The 16,387-nt window shown below is 48.1% G+C and overlaps 7 protein-coding genes across 7 annotated transcripts; all 7 read left to right on the top strand.

The window, feature by feature from the left end:
- The first annotated feature begins 478 nt into the window (after positions 1–478).
- On the top strand, positions 479–1,948 carry BO79DRAFT_211185 (GNAT family acetyltransferase). The gene has a single exon (XM_025682970.1). The coding sequence runs from the start codon at positions 590–592 to the stop codon at positions 1,739–1,741; it is 1,152 nt and encodes a 383-aa protein (XP_025535635.1). The 5' UTR covers positions 479–589; the 3' UTR covers positions 1,742–1,948.
- A 1,040-nt stretch (positions 1,949–2,988) lies between these two features.
- BO79DRAFT_240283 (3' exoribonuclease family protein) lies at positions 2,989–4,277 on the top strand (the record flags this gene model as incomplete). Its single annotated transcript, XM_025685010.1, has 1 exon — positions 2,989–4,277. The coding sequence occupies exon 1, from the start codon at positions 3,066–3,068 to the stop codon at positions 4,275–4,277; it is 1,212 nt and encodes a 403-aa protein (XP_025535634.1). The 5' UTR covers positions 2,989–3,065.
- Positions 4,278–4,590: 313 nt separating this feature from the next.
- Positions 4,591–5,677, top strand: cyp1 (putative peptidyl prolyl cis-trans isomerase (CypC)). Its single transcript, XM_025688877.1, has 3 exons — positions 4,591–4,657; positions 4,708–4,749; positions 4,822–5,677. The coding sequence occupies exons 1-3, from the start codon at positions 4,625–4,627 to the stop codon at positions 5,233–5,235; spliced, it is 489 nt and encodes a 162-aa protein (XP_025535633.1). The 5' UTR covers positions 4,591–4,624; the 3' UTR covers positions 5,236–5,677.
- A 561-nt stretch (positions 5,678–6,238) lies between these two features.
- On the top strand, positions 6,239–8,315 carry BO79DRAFT_211183 (putative Rab geranylgeranyl transferase escort protein). Its single transcript, XM_025682969.1, has 4 exons — positions 6,239–6,463; positions 6,518–6,636; positions 6,697–7,710; positions 7,897–8,315. Exons 1-4 carry the CDS (start codon positions 6,390–6,392, stop codon positions 8,229–8,231), a joined length of 1,542 nt encoding a protein of 513 aa, XP_025535632.1. The 5' UTR covers positions 6,239–6,389; the 3' UTR covers positions 8,232–8,315.
- An 802-nt stretch (positions 8,316–9,117) lies between these two features.
- BO79DRAFT_221389 (uncharacterized protein) lies at positions 9,118–10,072 on the top strand (the record flags this gene model as incomplete). The annotated part of the gene is made up of 4 exons (XM_025683516.1): positions 9,118–9,468; positions 9,539–9,609; positions 9,657–9,781; positions 9,831–10,072. 4 exons carry the CDS (start codon positions 9,118–9,120, stop codon positions 10,070–10,072), a joined length of 789 nt encoding a protein of 262 aa, XP_025535631.1.
- A 219-nt stretch (positions 10,073–10,291) lies between these two features.
- On the top strand, positions 10,292–10,866 carry BO79DRAFT_274483 (uncharacterized protein; the record flags this gene model as incomplete). Its single annotated transcript, XM_025687609.1, has 2 exons — positions 10,292–10,382; positions 10,493–10,866. 2 exons carry the CDS (start codon positions 10,292–10,294, stop codon positions 10,864–10,866), a joined length of 465 nt encoding a protein of 154 aa, XP_025535630.1.
- A 4,651-nt stretch (positions 10,867–15,517) lies between these two features.
- Positions 15,518–15,897, top strand: BO79DRAFT_51466 (uncharacterized protein). The gene has a single exon (XM_025689356.1). The coding sequence runs from the start codon at positions 15,584–15,586 to the stop codon at positions 15,806–15,808; it is 225 nt and encodes a 74-aa protein (XP_025535629.1). The 5' UTR covers positions 15,518–15,583; the 3' UTR covers positions 15,809–15,897.
- The last annotated feature ends 490 nt before the right edge of the window (positions 15,898–16,387 follow it).

Below are 16,387 nucleotides of genomic sequence, written 5' to 3'. Positions count from 1 at the left end.
CAAGTGCCCGACTCCCACTATAAAGAATGTCTCAAAGAAATGGTACACAGGGACGATAGCACGTAGAGTCCATCTGTCTGGCGGGGAGTGAATGGCGTCTATAACCCGGGGGCGGGAAACACCCACGGTAGGGAGAATCAGCGGACTGCGCGCACGGCCATTACCATGAGGGGGAGTAACTCACCTTGGCTTCACATCCGATAGAGCAACATATATAGAAAGAGCACAGTAGACTGTGTGACGCAGCCAAAAAACAAGACCAAGACGGCAAGTGAAGGTGCAGCACCAGGGGCAATCCTAGATCGGAGGACGTGGACAGAGGCTCTTTTGCGCTGGCCTTTGCCTCTTTGAACTTGTCCGACCGCCCGATCTTATCTTATCGCATCTCCGCGTTTCTCTCGCCGTTTTCGTCCACCGCTTTTGGATCGCGTTGGGTTCCCCTCTTCGTCTGCTGGCGCTCTGCTTCTCCCCGCTCTCTCCTCGACGTGTTTCTGGGTATTCTTTCTTTTGTATACCTCAGAGTCTGCTTCAGGGGAAGATACTTCTTGTATAGTGTGGCTTACACATCACATTTACCCTTCTTCCAACCATGGCTTTCCAGTTCTTCGCCAGGGCGCATCAATCCAAAGCGCCCACTTCTCCACCTTTGTCTCCCCCTCAGGCTCCAAGTACGATAACTTCACCGTCTTCAAACAACTCTTACACCAGGCCACCTAAAGGTCCACCAGCTATCGTCGTTCCTCCCTCTTCTGGCTCATCTTCCGTGAGTCTGACGTCCAAATTCCAGCCTCCAGCAGGCCGGGACTCGACCCTTCAGGCTGTGCCATACCCAAAGCCCATCGCATCAGGCCACCCCACTCCGCACCCGCATGTTACCGTCGAAGTTGTGAGCACAGCTCACATCCCTTCGCTGACCAGAATCACGGGCTTGCTGCTTCCTATTCGCTATCCGAACTCTTTCTACACAGCCACCATCACTGACCCCGTGATCTCGTCGCTGTCCCGCGTGGCCGTCTATCATGATCATCCGGTAGCCGCTGCTCCCACCTCTGCAGCGCCAACCCCTTCAACGGGCTTGAAGACCCCCACAACTGGATCAGACAAAGTTATTGGAGGCATCAGGTGCCGATTGGAGCGGTTACCGCCGACTACTGCCGGAATCTTGCAAGGCCGGTCGAACTCCGAGCCGACGAATCTCTACATTCAAACCCTTCATCTACTGTCGCCCTATCGAGGCTGTGGGATTGCAGCATCGCTTCTAGACTCGCTCCTCTACACGTCCAGCTCCTTGTCATCTTCCACTTCATCCGATCCGCGACCTGATCAACAAGTCTCAGACCTGGTGAAGCATTACAATATTCGCACCGTCACAGCCCATGTTCACGAGGCCAACGAAGATGGTCTGAAGTGGTACGTCGCACGAGGGTTCAAGGTGGAAGATGGAATAGTGGAGAACTACTACCGGCGCCTGAAACCTTCTGGCGCAAAAATAGTCAAGCTTGTTCTCCAATGGACTGATGCGCCTAAAGAGGAAACCGTTCCCAGCAACAAGGGTCAAGACCAGCGCAAAGTGCCTGGAGGGGATGATGACGATGATTGGGAGAAAGTCGAAGCTGAAGACGGTGATGACGAGGAAGACCATGGAGTACAACCATTCGCCGATGCGGATTCTAAGATTCTGGAAGTTGACGAGGGGGTGAGCAGGAAGCGTAAGGCAGATGATGAGCCCCAGCGGCCATGACATTTCATGTTCTGCTAAGAACTATAGATGCACTGCTTATCGTTTTCTGCCTGATTTATCTACATTTTAGCGTTCGGTTGTTTGCTCTTTGCCCCATCACTGATACCCTTATCATTGTCAAATGTTATTACCATAGAACACACTGTCTATACCATATATAGTTTGGTTCTTTCCACTCAAGTTTGGATATATAGTCATATACACCAGGATAATCATACTCCTATCATATCCTGTCTGTCGCAGCCGTAATCCATCATCTCATCCTATAACACACCCCGTAGCCTTAACCCCTCACAGTGAATACAGACCACCTTCTAGAACAGTCCGAAATAACGCATTAACTAGAACCCCCAGACGCGTCCCCCGTCACGTCATTATTGGTCGGCTTTCAAAAGTGGATTTTCGCGATACTTCGAAATCTCCCCAAGCTAACGGTTCTTATTGGCCTCTTAGATCATATCAGATTGATCGCACACTGAGTGCTGTGGGGATGCATTCAACACGTATAGGACATTCACTTTACGCTTTAGTAGCATTAACGTAAGTTTAGTCACAACAACATTCTCCATCCCCTCAAAATAGTAACGCAATGCTACCAAATATGACCGGACTGCCGTTGTTGTCATAAGGTTCTGGTTCGACGTAAAAGAGATAGTTCATATGTAGAAGTATATACTGAGGAATCATAAATCCTCATGCAATAGCCGTTCAGCAAGTTACCTATAGTATTAGTAAGGACTGCATCCGCCTGCGGTCGTGATGCCTAATGTGCCCTGGGGATGAAGCTGACATTCTCCCTTGAATATACAGTTAGCGTACTAGTTCTGGAAATACATATATTGCCTAGCTATCAGCCGAATCGCTTCATTCTTGTCATAGTATCAGTGTTTCCAATGGTCCTTCAACTAAGCTTTTAGTAGGCAGGGATGATACTCTGTGGCTGATTGCACTGAAGCTTCTTATACTATATACTAGCGTCCGCTGTTCGAGATATTTTCTATTACAGCAAAGGTGTGGAATATAGGGATCTCCATAGCACTCCAAATTAAATATAGTAGCTAATGTTCAGTTCAATATCATGTTATCTTGCGAGGTATTTATCTTTTGTCACGTTCATCAGACATCTTTGTAGAAGTGATGTGCAGGTCAACATTCCTCACCGCCCCGATAGATGTTCAGAATTCTGCCGCAGAAAAATGGAAAGTCCGTCAACCATTTCCTCCTCATACAGACTGAGTTTCATAGACCCATTTACCTCTTCATTGACCATTTTCACACCCTGTCGGTCCTGAGCAGACTACTTCGGCTTCAGCAATAGCTCAAGATGGCCTCCACAACGCCATCCGCACCCCCTTCTCTCACCCTACCCCCCTCGCAATTCGCCCGACTCCAACCTCACGCCTATCTCCTCGCCCACCTTTCACCACCCGCATCCAGCAACCAGCCCTCCATCCGAGCCAATGGCCGCGCTCCCTCGCAATTCCGCGTCACATCTGCGAACACAGGCTCCCTAACCCACACAAATGGCAGCGCCGTCGTAAGGGTTGGCGACACAACCGCAGTATGCGGCGTACGAGCGGAAATCCTCCCCACTGCCGACATTGCCTCGTGGAGCGTGTCTCAGTCCTCGTCATCTGCGAATAAGCGTCGCAAACTCGCCGATCAAACTAAGAAGCCTACTGAGGATGATGCGGAAGTGGAAGATCCTGAAGACGAATCGCACATTCAACAACTCAACCTTCTCGTCCCGAATCTGTCGCTGAGCACCGGCTGCGCACCGGGCTTTGTCCCTGGCGCGCCCCCGTCAGCACTCGCACAGTCGCTATCCCATAAGATTTTGAACTTGCTGCATAGTACAAAGTTGGTCCGCGCCGAGGATTTGCGCATTTGGTACCAGCCGCCTAGTCTGGGGCCGGAGGACCTGGAACGCCATAATGAGTCTGAGCAGATGGATGTGGATGTAGAGCGCGGGGAGGAGGTCGGCAAGGAAAAGGAGATCAAGGCATTCTGGGTGCTCTATATTGATATCATGATCATTTCCTTGGCAGGAAACCCCTTCGATGCTGCCTGGGCTTCGGTTTTGGCTGCACTGCGCGATACGAAGCTACCCCGGGCATGGTGGGATGTTGATAATGAGATGGTTGTGTGCTCGGATGCGGTTTCTGAGTCTCATAAGCTGTCTTTGCGCGGTCTGCCTGTCGCAAGCTCGTTCTGTGTTTTCGAGGCTGATGCTGCTGCTGGCTGGAGGGCTGTTATTATCCCAGACGCTGAGGAGGAAAAGAACATTGAGGAGAGCGCTCGGAAGGGCATTCAGCGGAGGTGGATTCTGGCCGATCCTGATGGATATGAGGAGGGACTGGGTCAAGAACGAGTCTGCATTGTGGTTGATAAGGAGCAAGGTGGGAAGGGCAAGACGGTTATACAGAATATGGAGAAGAATGGAGGATGGGCTGTGGATGGGAAGGAGCTCAAGGCGCTGGTTGACATTTCCGCGCAGAGATGGGAGCAAATGAAGCACATCTTTGAGCAGTGTTGATTGTTTAGAAAGCGACTAATACTACATGCAATGATACCATGATGTCAATCATGATCTGACTCTAGTCCTGCGTAGAGTGAACCTGGTGACTATGCTAATATACAAAGGCAGACTTGCATATTTAATAATGCTGCGATTCTTCGAGCGAACAGTACAAGAGCTAGTTTTACAATGCCGGTGTGAGGGACTGGGCAACTGGAGCAGTCCGAACTCCCCATCATTCATGGGAACATCGGATGCCAAGACTGGATCTCGACCTCCGCCGCGCCAGAAAGCTCCGCAACTCTTCACTGCGGATTCTTGACAAGTACCAGTAAACAACCTGACACCTGTTTGTTATATTCAAGATGGCGACTGATGTGGCTTTTGACACGAGCATGGTATGGATAACCAGAACGACTGCGTCAGCATACCCCGCTAACCTGCCCAGGGCTCGTTCACAGTAGAACTCTACAATGCGCATGCGCCCAAGGTCAGTACCCAGATTCTAAGCTCACCTCATCCTCTTATGGTACATTTTACTGACACCATTGTTACCGACTAGACGTGTAAGAACTTTGCGACGCTTGCGCAACGAGGCTACTATAACAATGTCATCTTCCACCGCATTATCCCCAACTTCATGGTACAAACCGGCGATCCTACCGGCACTGGCAGAGGAGGAAGCTCAATCTACGGCGAGAAATTCGAGGACGAGATTAATCCTAATCTCAAGCATACTGGTGCTGGAATCTTGAGCATGGCAAACAGCGGGCCCAACACCAACGGCAGTCAGTTTTTCATTACGCTGGCCCCGACGCCGTGGCTGGATGGAAAGCACACTATTTTCGGCCGCGTCAAGAGCGGCATGAGGGTGATCCAGCGCATGGGACTGGTCAAGACAAACTCGGAAGACCGGCCTATGGATGAGGTGAAGATTCTCCGTGCCAGAATCGTGGAGGAGACAGGAGATGAGTGAGGGGGTCTTATAGCAGATGGTTATGGGCATTCATCCGCAAAAGCTATACAGCATCCTAGCAACAGCGGTCTTCAGATATGATACGGGCTGTTGGCATCGATGGCAGACGTTGGGACCGTAACTCAGCACTGCACTCTTCCGAGAGCAATGCAGAGCACGAGCAGCTGCGCGTTCATTACATAGCAGAGCCACGTCCGTCGAAACACTACAGTCGCCTCGGGTTGACGTCTGCAGCGCAACGGCAGCTTCATATAGAAACAGATTACAGATTAGAATAGGAATGTTTCACTACAAAACGAACCGCTTCCATCAGATGTTACCATCCGGAGCAGCAGATACAGAGTGAAATGTCTATCTACCACTCCTATAGCACAAGACCAGTGAAGGCTTGTACGAAGACGACGAAACTGCTACGAACAAGCAGTCTGCCTGTGCAGAGCACTAGGAGTGGTGTGAAGAAGGAAAGAAGCTCTGGTTGTGGGCGAAATCCTCCTTAAGCGGCTCCCGTTTGTTGAGTCTAGCTTCTTTCGGAATAGTCATATTCATTGTAGCCTCAGGCAACAGTTGCAACGAACGGTAAATATAGCTTTAAAAAGCTGCAATTGCATGGATGTGAGGTTAATACCGGGCCAAAAAAGCTGCATAGACTGTTTAGCTACTGAATTCACTCTTGTGTGTTCTGTCTAAGAAAAGGAGGCTCAACGCTCATACTGAAGCCAATTGGGTTGATACTATTAGTAGAGACCAGGGCTCCATCAACACTGGTAACTCCCTGGTGCTGCATGAAAAAGGAATTTATGCTATGTAGAGCCAGATGCTAGTAGGTCTACATTCATCGAGCATGTAAACGTTCAATGTCTGTTGCTTCCTCACCTTAGGTCTTCAATAACGGTTTAGCTAAGTACGTAGTCACGTGGTGGGCCAATGCGGGTCCCGTATTTCTTCGCGTGTCCCTCGATTTTCTTTTCGTTTCTGAAATTCTTTCTCGTCTTCAGCGCATGATCTTCAGTCCTCACCTATGGGCTGAAGAGACTTGCTACAAACGTCTCTAGGAGCTTGTGACCAAATGTGATGCTCGCTGAGCTTGCTCATCAGACATCGATAAAACACTAAGCCCCTCCATCTAGCTTGCTTGCAGTTCGGCCGTCATCACTATGGAATCCCTCGCGGACACGCCATGGGACGTGACGATCTCTGGCACTGGACTGGCCCAGTCACTTCTAGCTCTGTGAGCTACCTTCAGTCAATGCTGTATTTGCTTACAGCTAACGTCTCTTGCCAGGGCCCTTTCCAGGTCAGGTAAGAACGTTCTCCATGTTGACAGGAATCCATACTACGGTGGTCCTGAGGCAGCTTTTAGCCTTCAGGAAGCCGAGGAGTGGGCTGCTAAAGTGAACGAGGGTAGGAGCTCCCCTGTCTAAGCGACCCCATGGCCCCTGCTGACTCGTGTGGGTGAGCTAGACACCGGGGAGCTCCCATTCGAACATGCTAGCGTCTGCTCCGAAAGCTCCGGGGATTCCACGGGTCAGCTTGCGTCCTCTCGAGCATATACCCTCTCCTTGTCGCCGCAATTGATCTACTCCCGATCACAGCTTTTGCCTACCTTGGTTTCCTCCAAGGTCTACCGGCAATTGGAGTTTCAAGCTGTGGGAAGCTGGTGGATCTACAAGCCTGAGGCTGACGATAGTAGTCGTCTCTATCGTGTCCCTGGCAGTCGGGAGGATGTCTTTGCGGACGATGTGATCAGTATGAAGTCGAAGAGAACTCTAATGAGGTTTCTTCGTCATCTTGGTCAGGCTCAGGAGAGTGGGGATGTGTCGGAAGGACCGGATCCGTCCTCGGAAGAGGAGGGTCTTACTGCACCCTTCTCTGAGTATCTAGCCACGAAGTTTCAGGTGCCCACTGAGCTTCACGGTCCCTTACTCTCGCTCTGCCTATCACAGGCTGCTCCTCACCAGACATCGGCCCAATATGCCCTCCCACGCATCAAGAGACACTTGTCATCCATTGGTGTGTTTGGTCCCGGCTTTGGGGCTCTCTCGGTCAAATGGGGCGGTGGCTCTGAGATTTCTCAGGTCGGTTGTCGCGCTCTTGCCGTGGGAGGTGGTGTGTATGTCCTGAATACTGGCGTCAAGTCTATCGGACCTTCACCAGAGCAAGAACCCGATGACCAGTCGCGCATACAGATTCAATTGGCCAATGATGAATCGGTCAAGTCCCGGTACATTGTTGGCTCGAATTGGGATCTTCCTGCCGCATCTCGCCCTTCTCTGGAGTGCGACAAAGTGGCTCGATCCATCTCCATCGTCTCATCTTCCCTTGCGGACCTTTTCCCTGTTACTGCAGAGGGTGGACCAACCCCTGTTGGAGCGGTGGTGGTATTCCCGGGAAGCTCTGTTGGCGGTGCTGATGATGCACCACCGGTGTACACGATAGTCCACTCCAGCGAGACGGGCGAGTGCCCTGTTGGACAATGTAAGCTACCACATTTTCTTCTGCGTCTTCCCCCCCCTGCTCATATGATGACTTTTCTTCAAAAACTTATCTACATTGCCTGATACATCATTGATGCAAACTTCTACGAACTGATCATGAGCTTTCACTTTTTTCAATTTTATGCAAGTTACATTGTCTTGTGACATGTTGCTAACTGTTTATCAGGCGTTGTGTATAGTAGTGTCAGCATACCCGGTTCAGAAGGACAGTCAATGATTGAAGCTGCTGTGCAAAAGCTTCTCCTGTCGGCTGCCGATCCGAACACGAAAGTCCTGTGGTCCCTGCGTTATACGCAGCTGGGCCGAGGCGCCTCCCACAACGGTGATCTAAGCTGCCCGTCGAAGAGCGTCATATGCCTCCCGCCTGTCAGCCTAGACCTTGCTTTTGATGACTCTTTGATCGACACGGTCAAGAAAGCCTGGGAGCTGATCATGGGGGAGGAGGCTGCTCAGCACGAATTCATGAAGTTCGAGGACCGAGAGGGTGCCTATGAGGAATGATGTGGGTTGCAGAGCAACCCGCATGTAAATATGCTGTAGTAATGATTTAGATAAGACCATTCACAATGATAATTTATTACCAAGGCCACTACCGTGTCATGTGTCTTCCCTTATAGTAACCTTGAAAGAATGCTGTATCCCTTTCCAATCCATGTGATCATGCACTCCGCTTTCTGCAACACCTTGCCGTGTGTAACTTCCTACATTTGTAACCATACAGCCCGTGTTTACACAAGCGGACCGTTGGGTTTCAACCTCTGTCGTACAGCCCACGACCCTTCATACCCTCCGAGCCAATGCAACGCAGGTTGGCTCGGGAGCTCAGCACTTTAATTGTTTCTTCCCGTTTCAGATTCAAATTACCCGCTGTTTCTAAGACGGTCTTTTTCGCGTTTCACTTTCTCCGGTCATCCGTATGTCATGCATAGAAGTATCAGGAACATGAAAGGGTCACAGACCTCCTATGAGTTACATGTGAATAAAGATAAAACATATACGAGTGGATTTGTTATTTTCCTACCAGAGACGAGGTTATTCATACCCAACCTATTAGAATGACAGCTAGTAGATGTAAGACACGCCATAGATGGCTAGACTAGGCTACATCCTCAGCCTTGCGGCATAGGTGTCTGTCAGCTACTATCTCCCAATTATACATTTCCCACTACATCACCGGCAGTATGATTACTTCCATTACTCTATTTCCCCCTCTCAGTGTCAATCCAAATAGCCAGCCCACTGTCATTGACACACGCCTTGGGCAAGCATAGTATTTATCTGCAAAAAGTCCTTACTGCGCATGAAGTTAGCATAGGATTGTTTATAGACCAGGACCGCATATCATAAGCTTCCCGGCTGCTTGGACACCAAGTACTCAAAGATCATCATGTCGCTTGGTACTGGTGTCGGTGATATACTGGCGTGTGCAAGACATGCTTATAAGCTCTACCAAGAGATGTCCAAAGTACATGGCTCCTCTAGAGAGTACTGGACTTTGTCTTCGCGGCTTCTTACTGTCCATAAAGTCCTCCTCCAAGTGGAACAACTCAGGGCGGCTTATCAGTTGACTCAATCAACCTTGAATGCCATTCGCTTCCTAGCGAGCAAGATGAGCGAGGCCATCAATGGGTTTGTAAACAGATTAGAAGGTATTCGTGCATCTCAAGCTAAAGGGTTTGGATTGGTATTGAAGTATATCGTCTCAACGGGTAAATCATCTTCAGAGATGACAGATGAGGTTAGTTCATCAGTTTATCGACATATGCTATTGAAGTTCAATAACTAAATCTATTATGATATCGGCTCAGAGATTATCTAGCATCCTTCATTCTAATCTGTTGTCTTTGGGTAGCCTCTTACGGATGGCTTGCTACTCCAAGTATGTTGTGTCTATGGTCGAGGGGAAAAATGCTAATATTCCTCTAGCTCTGATGATAATGCTTGGAAAAGTGCAACTGTCACTCCAAGATGGATCGATGAAAGGTCTGAGTTTCCACATGTTAGGCTAAGCGCAATGATCACGGGAAGGGATACATGTTGTGCAAGACCTAGTAAGTACTGGTACAATCTGCAATGTGTACTAGCTAATGAACTTCTTAGATTTCGAAAAGGTTACCTATCCTAATGACTTCTTCCGACCTGGGCGGGTATTTACCGTGGCCATACGAGGAATATTGACAGCCACAAGAGATGAAGACCTCGATTGCACGCATCTCCCTAGAACATGGATTCCATTGGAGTCCATTCCAGACCCGTGTGAACGCGAGAAAGAGCGACTTACCCGACAGATGAAGAATTACGAGGACGTTATAAAGCTTCCCTTGCCAGCAATGTTTCAATAGGGCGAGGTTCAAGAGAATGGACAGGTTAAATGCCATTTGTGCCCAGGTGACATTCGATTCCCAAAGAACTTCTGGGTTGACAGACACTTCAGAATATACCATCATGAGATGTTTAAAAAGCTGCACGATGTATCGAGTCTTGACGAAAGGAAAGGTTATATAAATCTAGATGAGATGAGCACCGTTCGCCCTGTTCTGTCCGAGTCAGAAATTGAAGAAATGACTGTCAATGAATATAACCTTCCCACCTGGAATATGGACCCTTGGGTAGGAGCCATCACCATTCGCCGTTTTGTGGTCGTCCAGCAGGGTACTAAATCCTGCCTTTGTCTGGGTATACATACGTGAGACCCCTTCATCTCAAAGAGATTCCGATTTCATTACATCACTTTGTTGACGAATATCGACACAGTTACTCAGGAAGAGGATGTTCGGATCAACCAGATCAGGAGCTATATGCTAATCTCTACTCATCGAAGTACATTCCCGAACCATTGCCAGAAGAAACAAGAATGAACAGTCAGCCCATACGCCTGAAACTTGAGCAGCTATCAACAGTACTGCCCAGCGCCGCCCGCATTCACTTCGGCCGCGTCTATGAGATCAAGCATGATGTGGAATTGAACAATGTTGGTTTGGTCCATGGCTCATCCATGGATATACTGTCGTCACAATTCGAATACCATCGTCCGATAGATACTCCGAACGGTGTAGCATCTTCGCCGGACAAGGATCAGGCAGGTACTCCTGCAAATGACACAGTCACACAGACTGATGTTAAGATTGAGAAATGAGCTGTGACCGCAGTGAATCGGTCTACAATATCCTTGGGTTCTTGGGTATGTTTCTGAGGTGTTAACTAGAACTTTATATAACCACATCATCTCTTCATACGAATACTACTATGTCATGCATGTAAAATAGCTATTTTGTATTTAGCAGGACTGTTAATATGTTATCAGCCGCCATGCAAGGGGGGGGGGGGATTAGCCTTTCCTGAAGAGAACCTGAAATACCAGTTCATCATTACCGTTGTACAATCATGAGGTCTGTCTGACTATGTCAGCAAGCCCCTGTCAGTGATGGTACTGTCATCAGTACTGCTTCAAACAGACCCCCCTGGAAGTACCTGAGGACATGTGTCATAATAATACACTTATGAGTGTACATATGGCATTTATATTGCACACACACTCTCTCTCCTCTCTCTCTATCTTTATCATTGCAGCTTCTATGCTACTCAACGAAGTTACTAGCGATATATATGCAACGGTATGAGCAGATGTCCCAAAATGTAGGAGTCAAGTATACACTACTAGCACTATACTCTATTAGTACTGACCCCTCATCCCTAAATCAGTGCCTCCACAATGGATAACGTGTTTGAGTAAGTCTACATTGTGAACTTCAGGAGCTCAATTGCATCATTCGGTACTTGTGAACGACTACGTATGTTTATTTCCTGGTTTACTATGAAACCAGGTGTAGAGCATACGAACATATGTATAGTCCCTAGATTATATGCCCTCCAAGTACTTAATAACGACATCAACAATATCATCTTAAATTCAAATTTACACTCTCAACTAGTAATAAGTGACAGCCCGATTCGACCATCTACCTACCATGTCGGGTAATATATCACACCAACTGACATCTACATCAAACACAATCAATCAACCATCATCTGATCTGCTCCGACAGATGCACATTAAAATATATACACGATCATACTGATCACAAATCATACAACAACAAACAAAGTACATCAAAAAGAGAATAATCTACATCTCACAAAACCAGTAGATCAAATATACACACTCTGTTTCAGATCACATAATTAACCCAGTACTCTCAATCCCCCCAAAGCTTATAATATAACAGTAACAGACCACAAGCCAATTAATCCAAAGATCTACACCGCAAATAACCAAACTAATAAATCATTCTGAGACATTTACCTTACTTGCCCACTATCTATCTATCTACCCGTTTTGAGACAACACAATTTTCTTACCCACAATTCATTTCCTCGAAATCTTGAATCTGAAACGCTCTATCGGCGGGCTAAGATCCTATAGTCCACGGGTAGATTAACGGACTAGATACAAAGTAGGCTAATCGGTGTTCACTTTAATATCGCTTAATTTCCGGGTTCCTACTCCTTCTAGATAGTCCTTATCTGCAGGTTAAATTGGCAAGTTGGGTGATAGTAGAGGGATCCATTTCTTTTCTTTTCCTTTTTTTTTTTTTTTTTTTTTTTTTTTTTTTTTTTTTTTTTTTTATTTATTTTTCTATTCTTTCTTTGTTGTGATATGATGCTAATGCAGAGGCGTTGGAAGGCTCTCTCTCTCTCTGGTTTGGAGAAGAGAATGTCGAATGTTGAGACGCGTGTACATTCATTTATTCATAAGTATTATTTATGTATACTCATTATGGCGGAATATGGCATCATTACTTACTATCTACTATGATAACTATACCACGGTTCTGGCCAGAGTGGTCTTCTTCCTCCTTTCCAAGCTTTTATTTATTTTTCTCGCTTTCGGGCTTTGATTACTACTTTAGTGGCCGATTGCATGCTCGCGGCAATTGGCCTATCAGGATAACGGGTGACCGTTGGTGGTGGACTTGCAGTAAAAACTATTATCGACTAACCAGGTGTCCGTATGAGTAGTGTGAAAACGCTGGCAAACTATGCAGGTGGTTTTTTTCGAATTGAGTCGGTCTGTTCCATGACGGGCTAATGTTTTTTTGCCCAGGGTTCCCGGATACGCAGAAGGCATAGCGTGACTCCATCTAAGGAACTTGCTGGATGCCGTTCCGTACTCTACCTCATTCAGGTGGCTTGGGAAGAACCGGGCGTCGGAAAAGAGCGACATGGACCCTGAACGGAGGACCCTCCTCTCTTCCAATTGATGTCATTGTTCGTTTCCCTTTGGACATTGGATCCATAACTACGGAGTGCTATCGTCCTTTTGCGGTAAGAGAAGGACGGCAGTCGAACCTGAACGGGTGCACATCCTTCCCTAAACAGCGACGGAGGCCCATAATGGTGTGCTTGGCATCTCGGCTCTGGGTGAACAACACTGGACCGAATGGCGATGGCTGGATGATGATCAGGGGGAGGGAAATGCTTACATTGGAGTTTAGAACGCCCATCTGGGATGCAATTACGATTGGGGCTGGGCAGTGAAAAGACTGACGAATGGTTTGCAGTAAACCAGTTGGAAATCCTGGGGAGAGCTGAACTCAATGCCACAGGACAGCTGGATGTATCATGCATCTCATGCACAGAGATTGTTGACAGAGTGTCAGGGTCCATCAAATGGGTGTGTAGGTGACAGCTGCCAAGGCTGGCGTTCAAGCTTAATTGTCCGGCAATGTTTTTTTAGCGAAGTTGGTCATGCTTGCGAAACGACCACAATGTCGATCCCTCTCTCCTTCCTTTCCCTGCCGTGCGCACGGTAGGAAGAAACGTTTGTGTGAAATAAATTGTATCTACGGAGTAGACTGACTACTCAGGTGTTCACGATGGCGCCAGCCCGGTCAATCCTGGATGGATGAGGGGGGGCGGCGACACGATTGCTGATGGATGCCTGCGATTGGGTCGGATGATGTCGCAAACATTTTACTTTTCTGCGCCCACTTGCAGTTTGACTGGGGTTTACCCCTCCGCGGATACGCAGCTTGAACAATCCATCAATAACAAGCTGCCGAGTGACGAGGGGAGAAAGTATCAGGTACGAAGTACGCGCGTCCGGACGGGCTGTTCAAGGCGGACGTAACTTATGGGATTGCAAAATTTCCACTGAAACGTGGGTGGTTGGACCAGCTGACGGGCAGTAACAGAACCACTTTCAACCAGAGGAACCACCAGGTACAGGCCGAGAGTCTGGAGGCAATCCGCTCAGCCCATGTCCACTCATGAGGCTCAACCACACGGCCACACTTTGCCACTCTCCAAAACTCGTGGAGCAGTTATTCAGTTGGTGGTGGCACTATACATAGAACAAAAAATCAGAGGATGTTGGTCCTAAGAATTGGATGGGATTCGTCTGTAAAACCCCAGTACGTGGCAATGGAAAGGCAGCTGAAAATCAAGACCAACAGGATCACGGAAGACTCCGCTGTCCGGATCTGAGGGTTTCTATCCGACACTAAGTAGATGCGTCGAGGTAAACCCTGCCGACCGGTGGATGTGTTAAGGCAAGCCCAGCCCAGCAGTAGAGTGGTGGACTGTTAGTCTATCGGCCTAATGCTGAAGAGCGAAGGTACCTTGTTGTGGTCAGTCTTCCACTACCAATCTGAATGGTCCGCACGTTGGTGGCCATGACGAGCCTAGTTTCACTTCCGCGGACACCACTGGACTGAATCAGGGTATGAGCTGATACTATACCCGATACACCGTGACTACGGGGGAAGAGGGAGAGCGAGCGTCAAGAATAGGAGAACGGATGGTTGGATGGAGAAGGGGAGGGAAGGACACGCGGCCCGTGGGGCCACCGGCCCAGCGAGCCCCTAAAGGGTCTTTCCTCACTGGCTGAAACGGCGGGCAACCGCGCAGATCGAAGTTTTCCATCTTTTTTAGCTGCACCAACCAGCCGGTTGGTTACTCTGTAAGGCGTTCTGACATTCGACAGGGTATTACACCCTGTTTGTGAAGTTGGAATATGAATGAATGGACGGATTAATGTCTTAGGCGCCGGACATGGATATGAATGCGCATGCGGATCTGAAGGTGTGAAAATGGGTGTGGTGGGCGCATTCGCTGTCTGCATTAATACTTTGTGCTATCAGCGTGTCGGGAAAGAAGAAAGAGCGGGATGATAAGAATAGCAGTCCGCCCGAGATGGTCCACCCGCTGGAACATTCCGAGAATGTATGGAGGATTGATGCTGGAGTCCAGAAGCAGCCAGAGACCAGCTGTCATTTTATCCGTACCACCACAAACATCATGGAAAAGAATAAGAAAGGGAAAAAGACATACAGTCTTTCGTATTACCAAGAGTGTTCAGTTTAAGATAGACGAGCAACGGTGATCACTCTCTTGAACATTCCATCATGAAGGCTACCAGGTCTCTCTAGTAACCAACCTAGTAGAACGGGATTGCCTCAAAATGGTCGACGCAAGCTTAGAAGCATAACATTTACAAATACCAAGAGGGAGTCAGTAAGGCAGAAAAGCCGGAGAATAATGAGCCTGAATAGGATTTCCGGTGATGTTCTATTTCTGTAGACCATGTTGATTTCTCCGGGAGGCGCTTGATTGATCAGTTGACTCTGCTGTAGGGACTTCTGCGCATCCATGTGGTACTTGGAGGATCTGGACGGAGATACGCATCCACGCATGTACTGTACATCGAAGAGGGGAGGGAGGGGGAAAACAAAGCCTGGGGAAATGCATTGACTTCTTGAGATCTGTCAACTAATATGATTCGATGTATCGGGGCATTCCCTGGATCTACTACTGTCACAGAATGATATCCTGAGACGCGGAGGCATCATACTATGCCATTGACGATGGATTGTTTCGTGGAGGTCGAGATGGAGACGAAGACGAAGACGACGACGACTGTCAACGCGTCGAGGAATGAACGGCCGCCGTTTCCGTATCACAAGTTCGCAAGGGTCCGAAATCCGAGATTGAAAATTACCCGCCACCGGCCGGGTGGAGCAGTGAAGATCCGCCCATCGACATTCTTCCTTCAGTCAGGGATCGGCATCAAGAAATAGGTGGGTGGTGGGCAGTGCCGTGTTCAGGAAACTCACACAAATCTCGTCCAGAGGCAGGAACAGCTATGATTCTTGAAGCGCAAAGAAAGAGCGTAAGAGGTGGCAGGAAAGGTGTGTGTGTAAACAAAGCAGGATACTGTAAAGAGAAGAGAAAGAACAAAAAAGAGAGAATACAGAAGATTGAAATGGAAAGGAACAGTAAATAACTTGGCATACAGCGGGAGGCGTCAACAGGCCGAGCATAAGAACACTAAGCATCATCGTGGTGTAAATTCTGTAAATTCCTCGTTAGGAAGTCGAAGACAGTGAGTGAGCATTATTAGGATTATTATTTTTTTTTATTTCAAGATAAAAATAATCATCTATCGCCCTCCTCGATCCGGGCCAGCTGGTGTTTTTTTCACCTCATCTGATACTTCTCTCTCTTGCTTTCTCTTTTACCTTCCTCTCGTTTCTCTCTGCCGTGCAACACTTGGCTGCTGCTTGTCTTAGAAAAAGGAAAAGGAAGCAAAATAACTTCTCTGCAACTTGAAGAGACCCCTTCCGTCGTTTAATCTGCCCGGCAAGAAACCAACAGCA

Source organism: Aspergillus costaricaensis (genome assembly GCF_003184835.1).
Source record: "Aspergillus costaricaensis CBS 115574 unplaced genomic scaffold BO79scaffold_37, whole genome shotgun sequence".
NCBI classification, from domain to species: Eukaryota; Fungi; Ascomycota; class Eurotiomycetes; order Eurotiales; family Aspergillaceae; genus Aspergillus; species Aspergillus costaricensis.
Note: the sequence above shows the minus strand (reverse complement) of the source record. Positions and strands in the feature narration are given on the sequence as shown.

What these genes read in the sequence shown, in the direction of transcription:
- BO79DRAFT_211185 (XM_025682970.1), top strand. Translation starts at nt 590, where the DNA reads ATGGCTTTCCAGTTCTTCGCCAGGGCGCATCAATCCAAAGCGCCCACT.
- cyp1 (XM_025688877.1), top strand. Translation starts at nt 4,625, where the DNA reads ATGGCGACTGATGTGGCTTTTGACACGAGCATG. An exon ending in TGGCTTTTGACACGAGCATG is followed by an intron (nt 4,658 to 4,707) that starts GTATGGATAACC and finishes TAACCTGCCCAG; the next exon opens with GGCTCGTTCACAGTAGAACT. An exon ending in ACAATGCGCATGCGCCCAAG is followed by an intron (nt 4,750 to 4,821) that starts GTCAGTACCCAG and finishes GTTACCGACTAG; the next exon opens with ACGTGTAAGAACTTTGCGAC.
- BO79DRAFT_211183 (XM_025682969.1), top strand. Translation starts at nt 6,390, where the DNA reads ATGGAATCCCTCGCGGACACGCCATGGGACGTGACGATCTCTGGCACT. An exon ending in GGCTGCTAAAGTGAACGAGG is followed by an intron (nt 6,637 to 6,696) that starts GTAGGAGCTCCC and finishes TGGGTGAGCTAG; the next exon opens with ACACCGGGGAGCTCCCATTC. An exon ending in CGAGTGCCCTGTTGGACAAT is followed by an intron (nt 7,711 to 7,896) that starts GTAAGCTACCAC and finishes ACTGTTTATCAG; the next exon opens with GCGTTGTGTATAGTAGTGTC.
- BO79DRAFT_51466 (XM_025689356.1), top strand. Translation starts at nt 15,584, where the DNA reads ATGCCATTGACGATGGATTGTTTCGTGGAGGTCGAGATGGAGACGAAG.